Below are 22,886 nucleotides of genomic sequence, written 5' to 3'. Positions count from 1 at the left end.
GTAACAAATGAATCAGAGGGGAAGAGTCATTGAAGCAAGCCTGCTCTTTGTTATTTCGCTGTATACAAACACACAGCAGCGGTCCCAGACACATTTTCTGACGCAAACTATACCTGAGGGTGTCTAAAGTACTCACTGGGGGTGAACTAGCACTGCAGACAGAACCAGAGTGCAGCTACTTCAGGGGCCATGCTGCCTTTTAAGTAGAAGGGTCCTTCAGCCAAATCACTTGACTCTTTATTAAGTATTAAGTATAGTGCAAGTAAATTCATTCAGTCATTCATTCATTTTCTACCGCTTTTTCCTCACGAGGGTCGCGGAGGTGCTGGAGCCTATCCCAGCTGTCTTCGGGCAAGAGGCGGGGTACACCCTGGACTGGTGACCAGCCAATCACAGATAGACAAACAACCATTCACACTCACATTCATACCTATGGACAATTTGGAGTCGCTAATTAACCTAGCATGTTTTTGGAATGTGGGAGGAAACCGGAGTACCCGGAGAAAACCCACGCATGCACGGGGAGAACATGCAAACTCCACACAGAGATGGCCGAGGGTGGAATTGAACCCTGGTCTCCTAGCTGTGAGGTCTGCGCGCTAACCACTTGACCGCCGTGCCGCCCCGTGCAAGTAAATAAAACGTTAAAAAGCCATAGCATTTCAGTATGTGGAATCAAACTATGGAATGGATTGAGTAAGGAAATCAAACAATGCACAACGATGAGCCAATTCAAGAAACAATACAAGCAGTTGATGTTTGCTAAATACAAGGATGAAGAGTCTTGAACCAGTCATGATGTGCTATATATATCACTATATTGACACTTACTATGGTACACATTATGTCATTGGATGGTCATATCACCGCGTATTTCGGTACGGGACAAAAAATAAATTAAAAAAAAAAAAATAAATAACTTAAATTATATTAGGAAAGCAGGAAGTGAACAAATGTAACAGTTACTGATTGTAAAAGTACCAGATGGAGGGATAGGATTTAATAAGCTTTGCTTCTTCCTACTCCTTTTGGACATGTGGAACTGGGAACTGATTATGTGATGCATTCAATTGTAATCTGATGCATGTTCAAATGAAATAAAACCATTACCATTACCATAGTTGTTTCTGTAGTAGTCGTAGGTGTTTCGTGTTTCTATAGTTCCGTGAGTTCCAGCTCTTTTACTCTTAAGTGAATTGAACATATGTGCAGTTTGAACCCCTAGGAGCAGCGACAGAGGACAAAAGATTATTTTATTCCAAGGGTGATGGTGAAAAGACAGGTCCCAAGAACACACAGTGAATAAAGTCCAAAATAAACAGCAAGCCGGACCACCAGGCAGGAAGACTCACTAACAGATTAGAACTAAAAAGGATGACAATACCGCAGAAGGTCGTGGCAAAAGGTTAGCAAAAAATCGAATGTCCAAGATCCCTGGAAAACTTGCTTTTCCAGGTTGTCACGTTAATGCTTGCACATATTCAAAAGTACTTTAATACAATCAGGAAATAAACACAAAAGTATTAACACAAAAGTCATGTGTTAAGGTGCACAAGTAAAGCACAAGTCAAGACAGGTACTGAAAATCCATTTATTTTGGTAAAAGAATAAAACTATTATTTATGCAGGTAGAACAAAATAATCCAAAATAAAACAATCACATTTCAAGCACAACAATGATCCAACAAATTATATAATACACTAAGGAATCTAACCCATCAGGGCAGGCGTGGAGGTACTTGGCTGATGAGTAAGGAGCAGGGCACGCTCACAGAGTGTAAAACCAATAAAATGAGCATCATAAAAAAAATTAATCAAACATATCAGATATATAATAATATAAAATCCCTCGTTTAGATTAGTGAATTTCCACGATTTTCATTGTAAAGAGCATAGAAAAGTTGTTCAGACTTTCTAAATAACATTATTAGAGACCTGTCGGCATCAAATAACACCCCTATAGTCACATTTACACTGACTTCCAACAATATAGCAGACATTCATTCATTCATTATTTTCTACCGCTTTTCCTCACAAGAGTCGCGGGGGTTGCTGGAGCCTATCCCAGCTGTCTTTTGGGCGAGAGGCGGGGTACACCCTGGACTGGTGGCCAGCCAATCACAGATAGCACATATAGACAAACAACCATTCACACTCACATTCATACCTATGGACAATTTGGAGTCGCCAATTAACCTAGCATGTTTTTGGAATGTGGGAGGAAACCGGAGTACCAGGAGAAAAACCCCACGCATGCACGGGGAGAACATGCAGGGTGGAATTGAACCCTGGTCTCCTAGCTGTGAGGTCTGCGCGCTAATCACGTGACCGCCGTGCAGCCTTATAGATAAAGCCTTATAAATAAGTCATAAGTACGACTTATGGTCGTGTGTGTGGCTATAAATGTGTTTTATCGGGGAGCAGAGTGAGTGGCGGACAGGAAGTGACACGCCTTGCCGTGTGTTAAGTCGCCTGCGTTTTTATCATTACAGTAACATTACTGACCCCATTGGACCAGTTTAGAATACTACATATATAAATGTATTTTTAACGGTAATGCAGTAAAACACAAGGCTTTTGTTTCCTGTGTTGTAAATCCACAGTCAGTAAGGTTTTAGAATTGAGGAAGACATCCTAATGTCGAGTAAAACTGTACTGTCCGCCCAATTCCACGCTTGTCTGCCTCTGTCCACATCACTTCCTCCATCGACTCGCACCATCTGGTGGGTGGGAAGTAGCCACATCTCCTTTAGATTTGGGACGGTACCACAACTGTCCCCGTCTGATTTACTGTGTTTTTTTTTTTTTTTTTTTTTTTTAAACTATCTCCACTCCACACTTTTTCAGCTGTTTGGAGGTGCTCGACTCTGTGAAAAATCCCAGCACTGTAGTTATACCTCAGCATCACACGCCAGATGGCTATTTCCCTCAAGGGTTGTTGCAACAAAACAAGGAGAAAACACAAAACTGTGTGATTTACATGCAAATCGGAAATCACACTCTCAAGCTACCCTGAGAGGCCTTGAATGTGCAAAGAGCAAAAAAAAAAAAAATTAAGTATATACAAAATACACATTTCATTTTAGTGTGAAACATTTGTAAGATACTGTATGTACATTTACACCCAAATTTTGGCATTAAAAAGAACTTTCCCTCTTAAAGTGATTTTGCTCTTTTCCGTTCTTATCCGAACCTACACACAGAACCAGCTTCATTTCATGGCTCGGGGGGGAAACAGGGACTTTGTTGATCTTGGCAAAACTGTGGCTTATGTCCATGAATGTTTTATTTTTGGTTTCAGGGAGGATGACACAGAGGTAGATTGATGCTATGACACAGACCCCCACAAACACCAGAAAGGAAAATGTCCCCAGGGTCTCCTGTGCACAAAAAAAAAGAGAAACAGAAAATATTAGATGCCAAATCCAGTCAGTGTCTCATAATTTCTGATGTTACATTGTCAATGGGCAATCCAGTGTTCATGAGTATGGAATACATGAAATCAAAGGTGTCCAAAATGTGACCCGAAGGCCATTTATGGTCTGTAACTGTTTACTGAACCATTCTAAAAATATAATTAAACAAGAAAACAAAAAAAACCCCACAGTAACATGGAAAAAAAAGATGACAAAATATTTAATTTCTCAACTTTGTATTGAGTTGTGGTCTCCTATAGAGCAGCTACACACAATAACCCGAAAATAACAGAACACTTTTTCGATTTTGCAGAATCTGCACCTATTCCAGCTGTATTTCCTTTGATTCGTGGTTCCTGCCAAAACAGTCTATTTTAATTCAACTGAGGGGAATTCCGCCCCTCTGTGACATCACAAAGGGGCGGTTTTACCACGCCTTCTGAAACAGAGCATTTTGAGCCATCACTAACGTCTTTCAGGGCTCGCTTTCAAATACGCAAACCTCATTATCTTAAACTTTGGCATTGTCTAACACGAGAATACAACATTCTAACTACATTTATAGGTAAGAAAAGTGGAAAAAGCACAATAGTTTCCCTTTAAAAGAAAAATTGCAAGAAATTGAAATATCTGCTGGAAAGCTACGAGAAGAAACTTTAAATATGTGATTTTTAAAAATAAAAATAATGAAAGACCAGCATAAAAAGTAGAATTTAATGAGAAAAAGACGAGTGGTTAGTGCACAGGCCACACAGCTAGGAGACTGCAATTCGATTCCACCCTCAGCCATCTCTGTGTGGAGTTTGCATGTTCTCCCCGTGCATGCGTGGGTTTTCTCCGGGTACTCCGGTTTCCTCCCACATTCCAAAAACATGCTAGGTTAATTAGCGACTCCAAATTGTCCATAGGTATGAATGTGAGTGTGAATGGTTGTTTGTCTATATGTGCCCTGTGATTGGCTGGCGACCAGTCCAGGTTGTACCCCGCCTCTCGCCAGCTGGGATAGGCTCCAGGACCCCCGCAAGCCTTGTGAGGATAAGCAGTAGAAAATGAATGAATGAATGAATGAAACTATTTGGGCCATTTGCCATTGACATTAGAGCCCTGTAGATATGAAATAACACCCCTATAGTCACCTTTACATTCATATTATTAATTTTTTTACATTTTTAGAAAAGTTTTAAATATAACGAGAAACAACCAAAACTAAGAATAAAGTTGCAATTTTAGGAAAATTTGGTTACTATATTACAATAATACAATCAAAATATTATGTAAATAAATACACAATATTACAAGAAAAAAGTACAGACAGCTGCTGGAAAGCTACAAGAAGACACTTTAAATATGGGATTTTTTAAAATAAAAATAAGAAAAGACCATCTTTCCGTAAAAAAGTTCATATTAACAATACGCTTTTTGGTCAGGCTGTTTTTCCTTTAAATATCTTTGCAACAGTTTAGATGCAAAAGTGTCCCCCGCATCATTTCATATTTCAGTATATGGAAAGGTTTTGCCACCCCTGCATAAACCCATAGTTGGACATGCATATAGATGACTAACAATTGACTAATTTTTGATCTGCCCATGTCATAAACCACTAAGACAACGTGATCTGCGTTCATACAAGTCACTTAATGAACCAAATATCCAATTTATGTCAACTATTTGCCCTATGGAAAGATGTTGTCTAAAAAGCTACACTGAAGACACTTGCACAATTTAGCACTGAAACATCCTGCAGGCTCGTAACAAACAAACATTCAAGCTAACCTTGTCCGATGAATGATGCCAATAATAGAGATTGGACAGATATAAAACTGTGAAGTGATTACCCACAGGGAGAATTTGTGATGAAAAGGCTGTTTGTGTGTATGTCAGACAAATACACTTGACTGACCCTCAGCTGTGTGTGTATGTGTGTGTGTGTGTGTGTCCTTGCGGATAAAGGAAACGGTCAGGGTAATTGAGGTACTCTGCACGCACCTGCTGGAGTACAAATAACTACAACCTCATTGAAGAACTACTTAGTGTTTCCGCTGTTATATCACACATGTCGTTAGCCCCTGACACGGTTTTGCTGTATTGAGTGTATTTCATTCATTCATTCATTTTCTTCCGCTTTTTCCTCACGAGGGTCGCGGGGGGTGCTGGAGCCTATCTGGAGAACGTGCAAACTCCACACAGAGATGGAGAAATTGAACTTGGGCCTCCTAGCTGTGAGGCCTGCATGCCAACCACTTGCCGCTGTGCAAACTGACACATTTTACAACATAAATAAATGCAAGATAATCCAGAAGTCAAACCAAACATCCAAACTATATTCATATGCATAATAAAGTCATTTAATTACAAGCAATTAATGACAGCCGACACCTTCCACAAAATACTCATAACTCAAAATGAACTACAAATAATAATCTAAAAAGTCACACTAAACTGTATTTTCATTTTCATTCATTTTCTACCGCTTATCCTCACAAGGGTTGCAGGGGTGCTGGAGCCTATCCCAGCTGTCTTCGGGCGAGAGGCGGGGTACACCCTGGACTGGTAGCCAGCCAATCACAGGGTACATATATGTTAATATGAACTTTTTGTCATTATGTTACACTCTTGCTGGTCTTTTCTTATTTTTATTTTTAAAAATCCCATATTTAAAGTGTCTTCTCGTAGCTTTCCAGCAGCTGTCTGTACTTAAGCGTTTTTTCTTGTAGTATTGTGTATTTATTTACATAATATTTTGATTGTATTATTGTAATAGAGTAACCAAATTTTTCAAAAATTGCGACTTTATTCTTAGTTTTGGTTGTTTCTCGTGATATTTAAAACTTTTTTTAAAATGTAAAAAATTAATAATATGAATGTAAAGGTGACTATAGGGGTGTTATTTCATATCTACAGGGCTCTAATGTCAATGGCAAATGGCCCAAATGGTTTCATTCATTCATTCATTCATTCATTTTCTACCGCTTATCCTCACGAGGATCGCGAGGGTGCTGGAGCCTATCCCAGCTGGCGAGAGGCGGGGTACACGCTGGACTGGTAGCCAGCCAATCACAGGGCACATATAGACAAACAACCATTCACACTCACATTCATACGTATGGACAATTTGGAGTCGCCAATTAACCTAGCATGTTTTTGGAATGTGGGAGGAAACCGGAGTACCCGGAGAAAACCCACGCATGCACGGGGAGAACATGCAAACTCCACACAGAGATGCCCGAGGGTGGAATCAAACTTGGGTGTCCAAGCTGTGAGGCCAGAGTGCTAACCACTCGATCACCGTGCAGCCTAGTTTAAAGTTAATTAATTAATTCATTCATTTTCTTCCGCTTTTTCCTCACGAGGGTTGCGGGGGTGCTGGAGCCTATCCCAGCTGTCTTCGGGCGAGAGGCGGGGTACACCCTGGACTGGTGGCCAGCCAATCACAGGGCACATATAGACAAACAACCATTCACACTCACATTCATACCTATGGACAATTTGGAGTCGCCAATTAACCTAGCATGTTTTTGGAATGTGGGAGGAAACCGGAGTACCCGGAGAAAACCCACGCATGCACGGGGAGAACATGCTAACTCCACACAGAGATGGCCGAGGGTGGGATTTAACTCGGGTCTCCTAGCTGTGAGGTCTGCGCACTAACCACTAGTCTGCCGTGCCGCCAGTGTATTTCATAATAGCACTAAAAAAAAAAAAACAACAACAACATCGTGCAAAGAGCTTGACCCACTTTTCATGTGGTCTCTCAGTGACATAACGCTCATCTGCAAAGTCTAAAAAAAAAAAAGGCGGCTTTTCTCATTCTCTCCTTTGAGTTGTTCAGTGCAATGAGTCGTCTTCAAACGGGACGTTGTTACGAGCCTTGAGGATTGGAGTAAATTTGGCAGATAGGTCTTTGATAAAGAGATTGACTGAGGCGTTGACCCAGCTGGGTTGGTTTTAGACGTGCACACAAACAAGCAGGCAAACACACAAAGCCATCTGTGGGTGAAAGGAAGGAGACACTCAAGGGGATAAAGCTGAGCAGGTAGCAGAAGATGACAGGCTATAGCAGGGGTGTCAAACTCAATCACACAAGGGGTCCGGGACTCTAAAGCCTGCTTTAGGTTGTGGGGGGAAAGTGGATATTACCCCCCCCCCCCAATAATCCCACCACCCCAAACTTGTATTTTTCTTATGATTGAACCTGAAATTTTGATTCTGCTTGTTGAAATATTAAAAACCTTCAAATCTTGTCCTTTTAACCAACATACATGGTGAATGTCCATCATTAGGGTACACACCAGTAACCCCAGTAACCTATCCTCATTAGGGTTGCGGGGTACACCCTGGACTGGTCGGCAGCCAATCACATATAGTAGACAAACAACCATTCACACCTATGAGATTTGGCATGATTGTTCGTTTCAATAAAGTGATTGAAACGATTGACGACCTCTTCGTCATTCTCTCGATGTAACCGAAGAGTTTGCAGCTGTGGAATGAGCAGATTACACATTTCCCAGCATGCTTTGCTGTAGTTAAAATTATGGCTTTTAACTGTGTTAGATAGATGGATGGACGGATAAACAGAGTACAGTACAGTAGATAAATGCAGTGGATGGATGGATGGATAGGTGGGTGGGTTGGGTGGTAGGTAGGTAGGTAGGTAGGCATAGGGTGGATGGATGGATGGATGGATAAATAGATAGATGGATGGATGGATGGATGGGTGGGTGGGTGGTAGGTAGGTAGGTATGTGGGTGGATGGATGGATGGATAAATCGATAGATGAATAGATTGAGTACAGTACAGTAGATAAATACAGTGGATGGATGGATGGATGGATAGATAGAGTACAGTACCGTAGATAAATACAGTGGATGGATAGATGGATGGATGGATTGGGTTGGGTGGTAGGTAGGTAGGTATGTGGATGGCTGGATGGATGGGTGGGTGGTAGGTAGGTAGGTATGTGGATGGATGGCTGGATGGCTGGATGGCTGGATGGATGGATGGATAGAGTACAGTACCGTAGATGAATACAGTGGATGGATGGATGGATGGATAAATAGATAGATGAATAGATAGAGTACAGTACCTCCAGTAAAAACCTCCATCTGGTGATGTTGTGCAAAGAAATGTTGTACTGCATATACATGTACATATTGATGTAGTACAGTGGCAGTTGGAAGTACACAAGTGAAGTACACACTTAGAGTCCATCATGTAGATGTGTGTGTATGTGTGTGTGTGTGTGATGATAAAGTGCATGTGTGTGTGTGTTTATGGTGTTATGTGTCTTTAAGCTGTTATTTTGTACAGACAGGGTGTAATAGTTAAAGTGTTAGTCTTTCATAGGTGAACTATTTTGACTTTTGGTCTGAATGTGGCACCCTAATATGCAATATTGATTCTAGAATCCAAATAAAAATTCCAGAGGAGTAGTTCATCCCGGAGGAATCACTTAATTATGCAGCTCACTGTTAGCACTTTGATAAGGTCTGCGAGGCGAGCCAACTTCATGCTATTTTTCAAACAGTTCCTCATACCGGATGAAATTGCAGCACAGGTAAGATTTGGCCCCCAGGTCCAAGTCTGACACATATGGAGAGTGGAGCGAGTAGAACCTGGCTGTCTAGGGATGGGATGTACAATGTGGGACAGAGGTGGGTCAGGATGGGAATGCAATAGAGGAGGCTGTGTGGTCCTTTAATACCTGTGGGATAATTATGGAAATATATGCTCCTCCCGTTGGGGGGCACGGTTAAACAATCCAGTTTCTGGGACAGCATTTAGTCCTAATCTGTGGTGGAGGTGTGCTTAGTCACTACAGAGGGATTACGGCGCTTGCATGTGTGAGGGTTTTTATAGATTTGGCGAATACCGATGGAAGCCCACTGAAGGACGGTGCCTGTGGTGCGTGAATGACTAAACTGCACACGAGATTATAGGCGCATCCATGCACACTGAGCTGTTTTAGAGCTTTTATAGGTTATTGCATTTCTGATAATGGGGAGACACGGAGAAGCACAGTTATGGATTACATAGCTCATATGGTCACATACGTACGTACCAATATGGTCAGGATAATGGCTATTATGCTTTATTGTTGTCATACCGAATACTAATCATACATTTAACTGTGCCAGTAATGAGATTGAAACTATTTAATCATTTGAGTTCAGTGCATGACCTGCAATTAATTGCAAATTATTCTTGCAATTACTCTGCATATGCTAAAATGCTCTCATTGGCTAAATTTAGTTATGTAAATATAGGAATCCTCATGCATTTATGTGCACAGTGAATGAAAGCACAGTTTGTGTACAGTAGGTGCTTCACCTAGTGGTGAACTTGGAGAATTACACTTTAGTGAAGACATTCTTTGTGGACGGAAGCAAAACAGTTGGTCCAGGTGAGGTCACACACACGGCATCTGGTACCGTTACAAGCATGTTACACATGCTGTAAATAATATCTGTGTTTTGTACATATCAATCTCAGCAATCAATGAGTAGCAACACAACAACCATAAATTCCACCTATCCTGGTGGGATACCATCACAGTGTTTTTCCAAGAAAATTAATTGTTTTGGAAAAGCAAATCATCCTGCACATTGAAAGCTGCCGACACTCACATCTGGCCCCTTTGTATATGATAGTATTATTTTCTGCTAGTCCCATGTGGGGCATGTTGTTTTTGTAGCTTGAGGACATGAGCATTGGGAAATTGTGTTTTCTGTGAAGGGGTTTATTTGTGTACTGAAATAAAAATGGACTCATAAAAAACTCAGTCAATAATTAGTATACCACCGACAAGTTCCTGTATACTTATGGCAATATTTGTAAATCTGATGATAGTAAAACCTCATTTATCGTTGTTAATTGATTACAGACCCGACCGTAATAACTGGATTTCCATGAAGCAGAATTCCTTCTTTAGAAAAGTAATATTTTAGTATTTAAGAGCATATCAAACCATTTGGGGGCTGCACGGTGGTCGAGTGGTTAGCACACAGACCTCACAGCTAGGAGACCAGGGTTCAATTCCACCCCCGGCCATCTCTGTGTGGAGTTTGCATGTTCTCCCGTGCATGCATGGGATTTCGCCGGGTACTCCAGTTTCCTCCCACATTCCAAAAACATGCTAGGTTAATTGGCGACTCCAAATTGTCCATAGGTATGAATGTGAGTGTGAATGGTTGTTTGTCTATATGTGCCCTGTGATTGGCTGGCGACCATTCCAGTGTGTACCCCGCCTGTTGCCCGAAGACAGCTGGGATAGGCTTGAGCGCCATCTGCGACCCTCGTGAGGATAAGCGGTAGAAAATGAATGAATTAATGAATAAAACCATTTGGGCCTTTGACATTAGAGCCCTGTAGATATGAAATAACACCCCTATAGTCACCTTTACATTCATATTATTCATTTTTTTACACCACAAAACAACACCTATGCAGTAGGGACTCAAGATTTATTCTAAACGTATAAACCCAAAAACTACTTCCACATGTGATGGGAGAACTTTGCTTTCGTTCCATCATGATGTACATGCAGTGTTAAGTTTTGCGTCATTACTGCAGCCTAGTAACCAGGATATTACATATGAAGCAGTGATAGATCATCTCTAGAGAACTCCAATACTGTTAAAAAACATATTTAGAAGGTTGTAAACAGGTTTTCGGTGTTATAACTACTGATATATTAAATTTATAAATGAGGATTTCTACTTCAGTCAATTAACTTTTAGAGCCCTTTACAGTACACAAGGTGACCAAAGCGCTTTCCATTAAAATCAACATTAAAACAATTTAAATACAATATAATACAATTAAAATGGCAAAAAAAGTGTCTAAAATAATTACTGTGTATGAAAAACCACTTCCACATGTGACAGGAGAACTTTGCTTTTGCTTCATCATGATGTACATGCAGTGTTAAGTTTTGTGTCATTACTGCAGCCTAGTAACCAGTAATATTACAGACGATGTGTACTTCGATATGTTTTGACTAATAATAGACCATAGTTTACCATGTAACAGTGATCATTTCTGAAAAAAAAAAACACAATACAGCGAGAAAATACTAATTGAGACACTCATTGTTGACTAGGTTGTACTCCACCTCTCAACCAAAACCAGCTAAAATAGGACACAGTACAAAATGTGTGTAAAAAAAGAATGATGTAATGAAGTTAATCTGTCTTTTTAGAGTAGGTCGCAGTGACATTATCTGCGCATAACACAGATACTGACGAAATGACGACAGAAATGTTCTTTTTATTGTTTCGTCCAGATAAAAAACTTGGATATGACAGAAATATGGTAGTTTAGATTCACCTTTGCTAGATAATAGGGTTATCTAAGTGAATCTTGGGCCATTCTCAATCTCATTATGGACCTACAGCCTACCAGGATTCAAAGACATTGAATATTAATCACGGATAAATCCCTTTATCCCTTTGTCTCAAAGGAGCATCAAGAGTTCTCAGCGCTGAACTTTTGTTGACGTTGGAGGAATATGTCGATGCGGCAAGGTTCACGTGTCACAACAGGGGTCAGATGTGGTTTCAGGTGTGATTTGAATGGCTGACAATGCAATATTTGAGGAACTGGCTGGCTAAAAATAACATCCCGTTACTTCCTCACACCTCACCCTCAATTTATCTGGGGGACACTGGAGCTAGGGTCTGGGCAAGACTGGGCCGCATCAGGTTTTCCAAAAAAAAAACCCCAAAAACGTATTTATTAAATTTTCTTTTTAAACTTCGCTTTGGTTCCAATTTGGTTCCAGAAAAGCTCTGATAACACATTGCACTGTTCTCAAATACTTTTATTTTTCTACACAAAATAAATAAACAAATCAAGAATAAAGAAAATCAATCAATCAGTAATAAATAAATAAATATAATAATAATAATTAAAACGGCAAATAATAAAAACTTAAGAAACCACATATAGTTGGTGGGTAGACAAATTATTTTTTCAGATTAAAATGAACAAAGCATTATTAGAGCCCTGTAGACATGACAAAACACGACTATAGTCACATTTATACTCTTTTTATTTACAACATATTGCGCAACTGCAGGGTCTTGAGACACATGCTAACTCGCAAACTAGAGAGCTAGCGACCTAAACGGTAGCCTTCAAGTTATTTCCTTTAAACTTAAATAGCCAAAAACTTACCACTTCCACACGGATCGGGAGGATAACTATTAAGTTATTTAACCTTTAACATGAACATTAATCAAATGTAATATTTTTTTCTGGGTACATGATACCATACAGCATCCATATCAAACTTGCGCGGGCCGCACTAACATTAAACTTTCATATCGAGGCGAGGGCCTCAAACTAGTGTCCTGCGGGCCACATATGGAGACCCCTGCTCTAATGCAATTGCACACGGCATCGCTTGATCTTTGCTGGAAGTCTCTATTATCTGTATAATTGCACATTCCTCTCCGCGGAATCTTCATACCGGGGTGACGCCGGCAGTCATCGTCTCGCAAGCATCCATCAAATTGAAGCATTCATCATTGTTATCGTCACATTACGCCGCTACTCTCTGTCTTCCTTCAATCAGTGACGAACACAGACATGTACTAGACGTGTCGATTGCGAGCTTGTGATGTAAAAATGTAAGACACGGCCTGTCAGACATGGAGCACTTGAGGCATGAGTACCGTGTGCACACGTGTCTGGCTTTGGATTCTGTGGCGTACTGCTGATAAAATGATGCAGCGTTACCACTACCTGTGCTACAGCTGTACAGATGGATTAGGATGCAAAGCATTCCGTTAAAAGGAGCTCGAGAACTTATTGAGGCAAGTAAATTCAACATTATCCGGGAGCCAGGAGGTGCCAAAAACTCTTTCCAGTTAATCGTGTTTTTACCTTAACCGAGACAAGCCATCTGGTTCGGCAAACTCAAGATGCCATGATGAATTCCAAATTAGATTGTCATTTTGAATGAATACTTTTGTTTAGTCAAAAAACTAATGAGGACATTTATTCATTAATTTTCTACCACCACCTCACGAGGGTCGCGGGGGTGCTGGAGCCTATCCCAGCTGTCCTCGGGTGAGAGGCGGGGAGAACAACATGGCCGAGGGTGGAATTGAACTCGGGTCTCCTAGCTGTGAGGCTTGCGCGCTAACCACTCATTCGCTGTGCAGCCCTTTCCTGAACATTTTATGGTAATGGTAATGGTTTTATTTCATTTGAACATGCATCAGATTGCAATTGAATGCATCACATAATCAGTTCACAGTTCCACATGTCCAAAAGGAGTAGGAAGAAGCAAAGCTTATTAAATCCTACCCCTCCATCTGGTACTTTTACAATCAGTAACATTTGTCCACTTCCTGCTTTCCTAATAAGTTTTTTAAATTTTTTTTTAAGTTTTTTTAATTTTTTTTTAAGTTTTTTTAAAGTTTTTTTTAAGGTTTTTTTAATTTTTTAAAAAATTTTAATTTTTTTAAATTTTTAAATTTTTTAATTTTTTTCTTATTTTTGTCACGTACCGAAGTACAAGGTGATATGACCATCCAATGACATAATGTGTACCATAGTAAGTGTCAATATAGTGATATATATAGCACATCATGACTGGTTCAAGACTCTTCATCCTTGTATTTAGCAAACATCAACTGCTTGTATTGTTTCTTGAATTCACTCATCCTTGTGCATTTTTTGAGGGTCTTACTCAAACAATTTCTATTTTAGTGGGGTTAATGATTGTTTGCAATACATTTCTTACTCAAAAAGTGTTCGTGTCTCACTCCCATTTCATCTTTTTGAAGTTTGAAGCTCCACTTTGAACATCCAAAAAATCCAACCATCATCTTTTTCCTCTACCGCAAAAAAAAAACCTTTCACCATTCAAGACATTGAATGAAGGTACATAATTATGTGTAATAATATGCAATCAATGTGACAAATTATATGACATTGTGTCGTTTAAATATGCCACATTGTCCTTTGACGTTTGTCTTTTACTGATGATGGATGTGACAATTTATACCATTCTTCTCTTGGGTATTAAACACAACACGGCCAACCTTACAATAAGAGCAGGAAGCCAAAAGTCAAAGACTTTACGTCGCAGGCAGAAGAAGACAACCCCCTTACACACCATTTTTGTATCCAGATATTTTTCAATATTTGGATATTTCTTCATATAAGTATAAGTATATATCAAGTAGAAGCTTCTAAAAAAATTTTTATCCCACATAACAATCAATGCACTCATATGCATGAGTCAAACACACACAAAAAGCCTTAATTGCTCATCTTGGACCTTCAATTACATTTTGTTACTGCATAGGTTATTGTTTTTGATTAACATATATTTACACTTATTTTGAACAGCACCTGCCACTTTTATTTATTTTCTTATTCCTTGTTTTATTTTTATTCTTTCCTTATTTTAATTTTTACTTTCTACAAAATGCACTCAAATTTCATTGAATGCAAAACAATGACAATAAAGGCGATTCTGATTCTATTCTCATAATTTTTTTTACCATTATCCTAATATACATCATGCAGTTGCAGAACCCCTGCATGTATGCTTTTAACACTGTTTACTAGTACTGACCTTAGATCAGACAGGTGTGCTATCAATCACACCATGATTGATGAAAGTAAACCTGCATGGGAAGTATGGGAGATTGATGTTTGGACAGAGTGGATAAGGCACTAGTGGAGGGAGTAGACACAGAAAGGCATACGTCAAATTTATTGTTGCCTTTTGATTTCAACACTGCCGCAGCAGCAGATGAAGTTACAGCTCAGTGAATTATTTAGCCCAAGACCTTGGCTGAGAGATGTGAGGATACTACTGAGGACAAGCATACAGGGGGCATGTTAAAGGGATAGTTGTGATTTTTTTTTGACATGAAGTTGTAATACATCCCCATCAGCAGTGTAGTGCATCAAAGGTGATTTACCACCGATGCGGTCGCAGCCGTCTTGTTTACGTATGGGTTCAACTGCTGTTTTGTGATGCAAATGTATAATTACTCTTTTGAACGCATATTGTTTTGAGAAGCCAAACTCTAATCTTCTAAATCTTATGACTGTGGTTCATCCAAAATGAATTTTGAAGAGATCAAGGAGGTGATGGTTCTAAATTTCACTGCTTCAAAAGGATTGAAGCGCCAACAATGGTGCTCTCAAAACAGATTAGTTTTAACACAAATGGACATTTTATCCAGCAAAGAAAATGTGGCATTGAAGAAAAAGGGCTTTTCGAGCTCAGAAGTGTGAACTGTGAAGTTTGGAATCCCAAAAGTTGAACAAAATAAGCAGTTTTTCAGATTTCAATGAGATTTTTTCCCATTGCACATATAACCTTCAGTGATAGTTTGGAACTTGAGGCACAGCCTGACACTAATGCACACCAGTAAGTTCTTACATGAATATATCCAATTAGAAATCATGTCTGTATTGTGAATGTATTTGCTTGTGGTATGAGTTTTAAGCAACGTTAATAAAGAGAAAGCAATTAATAAAATGTAGTGCAATGAATTCTCCTTGAATTGCAATTCTGTAAAACCATATCCATTAAGGTGGTGAATTAACGATGTAGCCCAACAGCCTAAAACAGGAATTGATGCTTGTTTGTGTTGACATCTGTGAAGGTCATATATATACCTGCTTTATGATTCACTTCATTTTCATACTTGTCACAATAAACATTTGGGACTAGTACTATATAGATATGTATCAGCTGTAAAAATTAATCAATAAACTGCAGATTAATTAATTATCCAAATAATCAACAACTTTTTTAAATTAAAAAATCTAATTATCTGCTGATTTCAGCCTCTCAAATGTGAATATTTTTTTATTTCAATCATCCATGTGTTTTAAAATACAATTTGTATGAAATGTTTTATGACTATTGCCCTATTGTTTAGGTATTTTCATTTGTATATTTCATGAATGAACGGTGGATTGAGGCAAATCTTTAATATTATTAATAATTTCTGAATGTTCATAAGTAGGCTTTTTTACTTACAAACATTTAGAATTTAAAACTAGTATCTGAATAAAACTGAGTATTTGAGCTGACACCGTAGTTAAAAAAAAAACATTAAAATTTAAACATTGTTTTATTTGCTACATCTGTGGGTAAGTTTAAGAGCTACTATGCTAATAATAAAGAAATATTCATACAAAAATTCAAACAACTGACTGTATTGTTTTAAATAATGGCCCATAGTTCCGAAATTAATATCCTCTTACATAAATTTTGACGTAATTATTATTGTATGAGGTCAGGCAAATACATATTTGTAGGTTAAATAAAAGGCAAATAAAGTAAAATAACAAAAATTTGTTTTTATTTTTGAAAAGTACCTATAATGCCCTTTTGCTTTGTTTCTACTGCCAGAACTGATTCAATTTTTAAAACAAAATGAAACAGAATGGCATTATATGTACTTTTAGAAGATAAAAACAGTTTTGTTTCTTTACTTTATTTGCCTTTTATTTAACCTACAAATGTGTCAGATAATTTTGCCTAAATTTATACCAAATTTATACCAAAATTTGTTTGTCAGAACGGAATATGTACATAACTTAAGGACCACTTGTTAATGATGGCCATCGATCCTCAAAGTGGAAGAGGGTGAAAGAGAGACAACGTAATACTTAATACACACATAGGCTGTGCTATATGCATATTTAGTTTTCGATATCAACTGGAACAAAACATATGACTCCAAACAATAAATATCTTGACTAATAAACATCATTATCTTCGTCCTATTTCCCCTCAGTTGTGTTTGAAGTATGCAAAAAGAAGTCAGTGAACCCGTGTCATCGGCGTGTTCCCCCCATCTGCGGAGCTAATCATTCTTTGTCTTTGTCATTTTCATCTCCAATCCCTGAAGCATAACTTCAAAACAACCCATCTATTCCAATGAAAGGAGCTTGTTAAAAAGCACATTTATAGATTATTGTGAGGTCTCTAAGAAACTAAATATGTTCACAATAACATTACTGGTTTTCATTCCTGGCCCTGGGAGATGCTTTCAATGCAGGGCTGTGATATTTCTCATTAGCATAGCGGCAGTGATGCTGGCTTTGGAATTATGTTGCAAAATGCTTGATTCCAATCATATGGATGCTGAGCAGAATGTACCGGTGACAGTATCGGAGATGAAACACTAGAGCCGGCATTTCTTTGTCTGTGTCATTGACACTGAAGCCAACATTCCCAGATCATTTCATGGGTACACACGATGCCAGCCCAAGTCTGGTGTGACGTGTGAAAAACTTGCGACAAACGATTTCACACAACAGGGATGGATAAATTACTCTGAGGTATCATATCCACCATATTGGAATGCTATTTCTCGCTGCCTGTTATGCTTCTGATGCGACCACTAAAGCTGGCAAATTTTATTCCACCTGCCAGAAATGCACACAGTCATCTTTTGTCTTTAACAGGCACCGTGTAAGTGGCTAATAATTCAATGGTTTGAACTTCGGGGTGCTCTGATCGAGATTGGCCGAGATCAGTGAAAAAGCACGGTATCGATATCAGACGATACTTGCTTCATAACGCCGATCCCATCTGCTGATCAGCTCCAAATTGGTTCCAGACCTGATAAGTGAATTTTCTGTCCTTATTTATGAATGGAATATTTTGGTATCAAAACCGATTTAGGACTTACCGAATGAAATAACATGTGGTTAGTGCGCAGACCTCACAGCTAGGAGACCAGGGTTCAATCCCACCCTCGGCCATCTCTGTGTGGAGTTTGCATGTTCTCCCCGTGCATGCGTGGGTTTTCTCCGGGTAATCCGGTTTCCTCCCACATTCCAAAAACATGCTAGGTTAATTAGCGACTCCAAATTGTCCATAGGTATGAATGTGAGTGTGAATGGTTGTTTGTCTATATGTGCCCTGTGATTGGCTGGCCACCAGTCCAGGGTGTACCTCTGAGTGAATGAATGAATGAATGAATGAATGAACACCCCTATAGACTCACACGTGTTAGCACTGGGAGACTTCCTTGTTGTTGTTTCTTTTACGTCCGCTACTTCCCGCAGTGGCTATTGTCTCATCAATGTATCATCATAACATCGTAACATTACCGCCACCTAGTGACCAGTGCAGAATAGTAGATACCGCAGCATGCCTTTCAATGCATTTTGTTGTATTTGTATTTTAGCTCATTTAATCATTTAAATGCTTGAAACGACCACAAAATTTAGTATACAAATGTACTCAACTGGAAATAATTACAGTACATAGGGAAGTGAAGTTTCTCAATATAATGACAATGTACAATGTATAATGACATCCATTCATTCATTTTCTACCGCTTATCCTGACAAGGGTGGCCGAGAGGCTGGGTACACCCTGGACTGGTGGCCAGCCAATCACAGGGCACATATAGACAAACAACCATTCACACTCACATTCATACCTATGGACAATTTGGAGTCGCTAATTAACCTAGCATGTTTTTGGAATGTGGGAGAAAACCAGAGTACCCGGAGAAAACCCACGCATGCACGGGGAGAACATGCAAACTCCACACAGAGATGGCCGAGGGTGGAATTGAACTTGGGTCTCCTAGCTGCGTGGGTGCTAACCACTCGGCCGTGCAGCCCTGTATAATGACAATATAATGATAATATAATACCGTGACATAACGCATCAATTTATTCTACCACATTGTGGTTTTTGTATTTAAAAATCCCATATTTTGGAACCTGAAGATGTCCTTGAGAAATAGTGAAGCTTTTCTTTGTCTAGCATTTACAGAGTGGAGTCAAAAGGTTTGTTTAATGGTGTTTAAAAAACGGTCCAGCATGATCATTGCAGAGCATATGTAGCATACCATATGTAGCATACCATATGGAGCAATTATGCTCTTGAAGCAGCTTGCCCAACAGTTTGTTTGTGTGGAATATCAAATGACGCCGACAGACCCAGCCAGACATGAGTCGATCTCAGGTCTCTGGAGAATCCTCTGAACTAACAGACGTGAGTCACACGGGTATAGAGATATCATGGCTGTCTGTCTGGCATTAAATAACATGCATAACATCGGGGGGGGGGGGGGGGGGGGGGTTACAAACCCGTCATTAGTGGTCAATCGGAAAAATGAATGGATTATCTGATCAACCTCCATGTGCAATATTCATTCATTTTCTACCGCTTATCCTCATGAGGGAGGTGCTGGAGCCTATCCCAGCTGTCTTTTGGGCGAGAGGCGGGGTACACCCTGGACTGGTGGCCAGCCAATCACAGAGCACATATAGACAAACAACCATTCACACTCACATTCATACCTATGGACAATTCGGAGTCGCCAATTAAACTAGCATGTTTTTGGAATGTGGGAGGAAACCCACGCATGCACGGGGAGATCATGCAAACTCCACACAGAGATGGCCGAGGGTGGAATTGAACCATAGTCTCCTAGCTGTGAGGTCTGCGCGCTAACCACTCGACCACCGTGCCGCTCATATCTCATCTCGTTTCATATTATCTACATACTGTATTGTATATAACTCTGGGAAAAACTGTTAATTTTGTTAATACTTGGATTGTTTATATTGTTTATTTTTCTATATTGTGTATTTTTGTACTGCTTAACTGATTCTGTGCAATGCAAATTTCCCCACTGAGGGACGAATAAAGGCATATCTTAATCTTAATCTCTTAATCACATCAGATGCCCATACACGGAGCCTCTCTCCGGCCATCCGCCCTGCAAGTCCCAACCCCGAGCCCAGTCCCCAAAGCCCAGAGGTGCCAGTCTACAGCTCACGCTCTGCGGATTGTTAAGGCTGACTCTTGTAAAGCATCGACCAGCTTCAACAAAACTTCCCTTCCGTCCTCAACCACCATCGCTTGTCCGCAACAGGAAGCCATCAATCAAATAGACTTAGTGGTTTCCTCACAGAGCCGACGCCACGTATCAAACCCTGGCAACGGGCCACTAAATTAGTCCTCCCAAGGGGCCATCTGCGATCAATGGCTCATTTGTTGACAATCAGCCCCCGTAAAAAAACTGCAAATGTTACAACAGAGTAATCGACCCAATCAAAAAAAGTTTTGACACCAATAATAATAACTAATAACAATGCACAAATATTTCCGATATTGCTTCTTCGTGTTCTCCTGCCAGCAGCGCCAAGTGTGCAATAAACTTTGTTAATTACATGCCGTTTTCTTACCTCGTGTTGCTCACTTTTTTCAAGTTTGTTCTGCTCCATTTAGTCGGCTAATAAAGTCATTCAATCTCTTCCACATACGCCAACAAGGCTGCTGGTAAATTTCTATTATCCATTCTGGTGTTAATAGAGGTTTAATTACACTGATCACATTGTGAGATGAGGGGGGGGGGTGAACTCCTTTTCAGCACATCTCTCATTGCTATGCAAAGAAATGCTCTTGAATGCCATTATGTTTATATATGTTTAGTCTATTAAGCATGCTGCTTCATTACAGGGCTTTTACACGATGCCAGGAGAAGTTTTAATCCAAATACTCACTCAAAACTAATGTACTTTGATCGGTACTGTGCTGTAGGTCAGTGAGGCAAACACATTAGGTTAATACGTGTTGTACACAAACATGGCGTTGATTATGTGGACCTCCTGGCTGCCATAGACACCTCGCCACACTAGTCATATCAAACATTTCAAAACATTAAGCTTCACCAGCCAGCATCGCTACGACAATGAAGAAGCTGCACCAAAGCCAGCCGCAAAGAAAACCGAACAACTTCCAGCCATGGTTTGTAGTTTCGAACCGCCACTATTTATATTGGGATGTCATGGGAAAACACATCTATAGTTACAGTTTATCTCCACACTTCACTTTTTAACCTTAACCTCCATTTTCGGGGTCAGGGTGCCAAAGAAAAGAAAAGTGAAAATTGAAGAGAAATTCGACATTAGCCACGTTTACATTTTTCTCTTTCTGAATGGAATCTTTCCGAAAGCAATGGTATACATGGAAAGGAATATTCCAATCTCTTGTCTACATGCGCTGCTATAATCAACCAGAATAGTCAATGGGGCATGCGCAGTAAAGCGTAAACACCAACATCACATGATACCGACTTTCTCGAGTTTTTCTGTCACTTGTTGGAATAACTCCGTATTCCCAGTTTTTTGTTCGTCCAGTCTTGAAATTTAGTTTGAATCAAAAACAAACTTTCCACAGCAGTCCAGTGCCGATTGCTCGCCTCCATTTTTTAAAAATCAAAGAACGTCTCCAGCTGCGTGTTACGTCATATCTCAGCATTCGCTGAAAGAACGCCCCCGGGAACAGGAAAAGATAAAGTTCAATCTTGTTAATATTTTATAATTAAGCTGGGCATATGTTACATAGATATATATTTTCTTTTTTTAATAAAACTGGACTTGTGAATGGCGTATAGAAGGGTTTAGATTCTGTTCCACAGATGGCGATAATGCACACGAAAGCTGCTTGCCAACCGCCAATAAACAACAGAAGAAGAATGCACCCTGACAACTTTCCGATTGAGCGGGTACAAGATACCTCAATCGGATTGGGGAAAGGAATATTCCACCCCTGTGAATCCGATTATATGTTTATTCGGATTGGCACTTTTCTTTCGGAATGAGTTGTATACAAAGGTTACATTCTTTCCGTTTGAGCAAATAAATCAAATGGAATTGGAATATTTGGGTCCATGTAAACATGGCTATTGTTAAAGCTCAGGAAGTGGATAAATCATGTAAAAACATGTCAAACACAATGGCTTTAGAATAAGTGGCATTTCAAAAAAACACTCAAAAAAAACACATCTCTTGCAGAATTGATGGCGACCTGAGAAACACAAATTTCATAATGCTAAAGAACATTATGGGACAGAAATGCCCTTGTCCCTGTATTGTACAGACTGAACTCTGCAGGCTGCAGGCTGAGTACGATATCAGGTCTGCACTAATGGTCATCCCACTATTTGAGAAGCACTATATTAATTGAAAAATATTTTTTTGTTAGTTTATGGCGATGTATAACTGCACTGTATCATACTGAGAGCTGTTTGTATCTAACTTTTCCAGGTAGCGAAATGAGGTAACGTAAACAACATAAGCCAAGGATTTCTCTGAATGTACTAAAGAGACATAAAGAGACGAGGATGCCTGCTTGCTGTAAATCATCCTTGTGAAACTTCAGAGACTTAGTAAGCCTACATCTGACAAACTGACTGACAAGTGACAAGTGGATTGGAAAAAAAATACAGACTTTAAAGAGGTGCACTATTATGAAACACCATTAATGAGAAGAAGTAATGCATGGGTATTAGTCCTGATCAATCCTCAGTGGCCGAATTTTAATGGTGCTCATTAGATTGTCCTGGTGGTCATAACTCTGGTAAGTCGATGTACTGCTGCATTTAATGTAGTATAAGTAATACCTTCCATTATGTCAGTGCAACTTTTCCAGGACTGTACAGTGTAAAAAAC

The 22,886-nt window shown here is 39.5% G+C and overlaps 1 protein-coding gene across 3 annotated transcripts in view; it reads right to left on the bottom strand.

Annotated features, from left to right (window-relative positions):
• Positions 1-1,583: 1,583 nt before the first annotated feature.
• slc2a9l2 (solute carrier family 2 member 9, like 2) overlaps positions 1,584-22,886 on the bottom strand; it is an 84,641-nt gene continuing 63,338 nt past the window's right edge. For all 3 annotated transcript variants that reach the window (XM_058072016.1, XM_058072032.1, XM_058072025.1), the window contains exon 13: positions 1,584-3,380. In XM_058072016.1, coding sequence (XP_057927999.1) covers positions 3,138-3,380 — 243 coding nt within the window. In that variant the 3' untranslated portion in view covers positions 1,584-3,137. The remainder of the gene's footprint in view (positions 3,381-22,886) is intronic.

Source organism: Doryrhamphus excisus, chromosome 1, assembly GCF_030265055.1.
Source record: "Doryrhamphus excisus isolate RoL2022-K1 chromosome 1, RoL_Dexc_1.0, whole genome shotgun sequence".
In the NCBI taxonomy this organism is placed as follows: Eukaryota; Metazoa; Chordata; class Actinopteri; order Syngnathiformes; family Syngnathidae; genus Doryrhamphus; species Doryrhamphus excisus.
The sequence above is the reverse complement of the archived record's forward strand: the minus strand, read 5'-3'. Positions and strand labels throughout refer to the sequence as shown.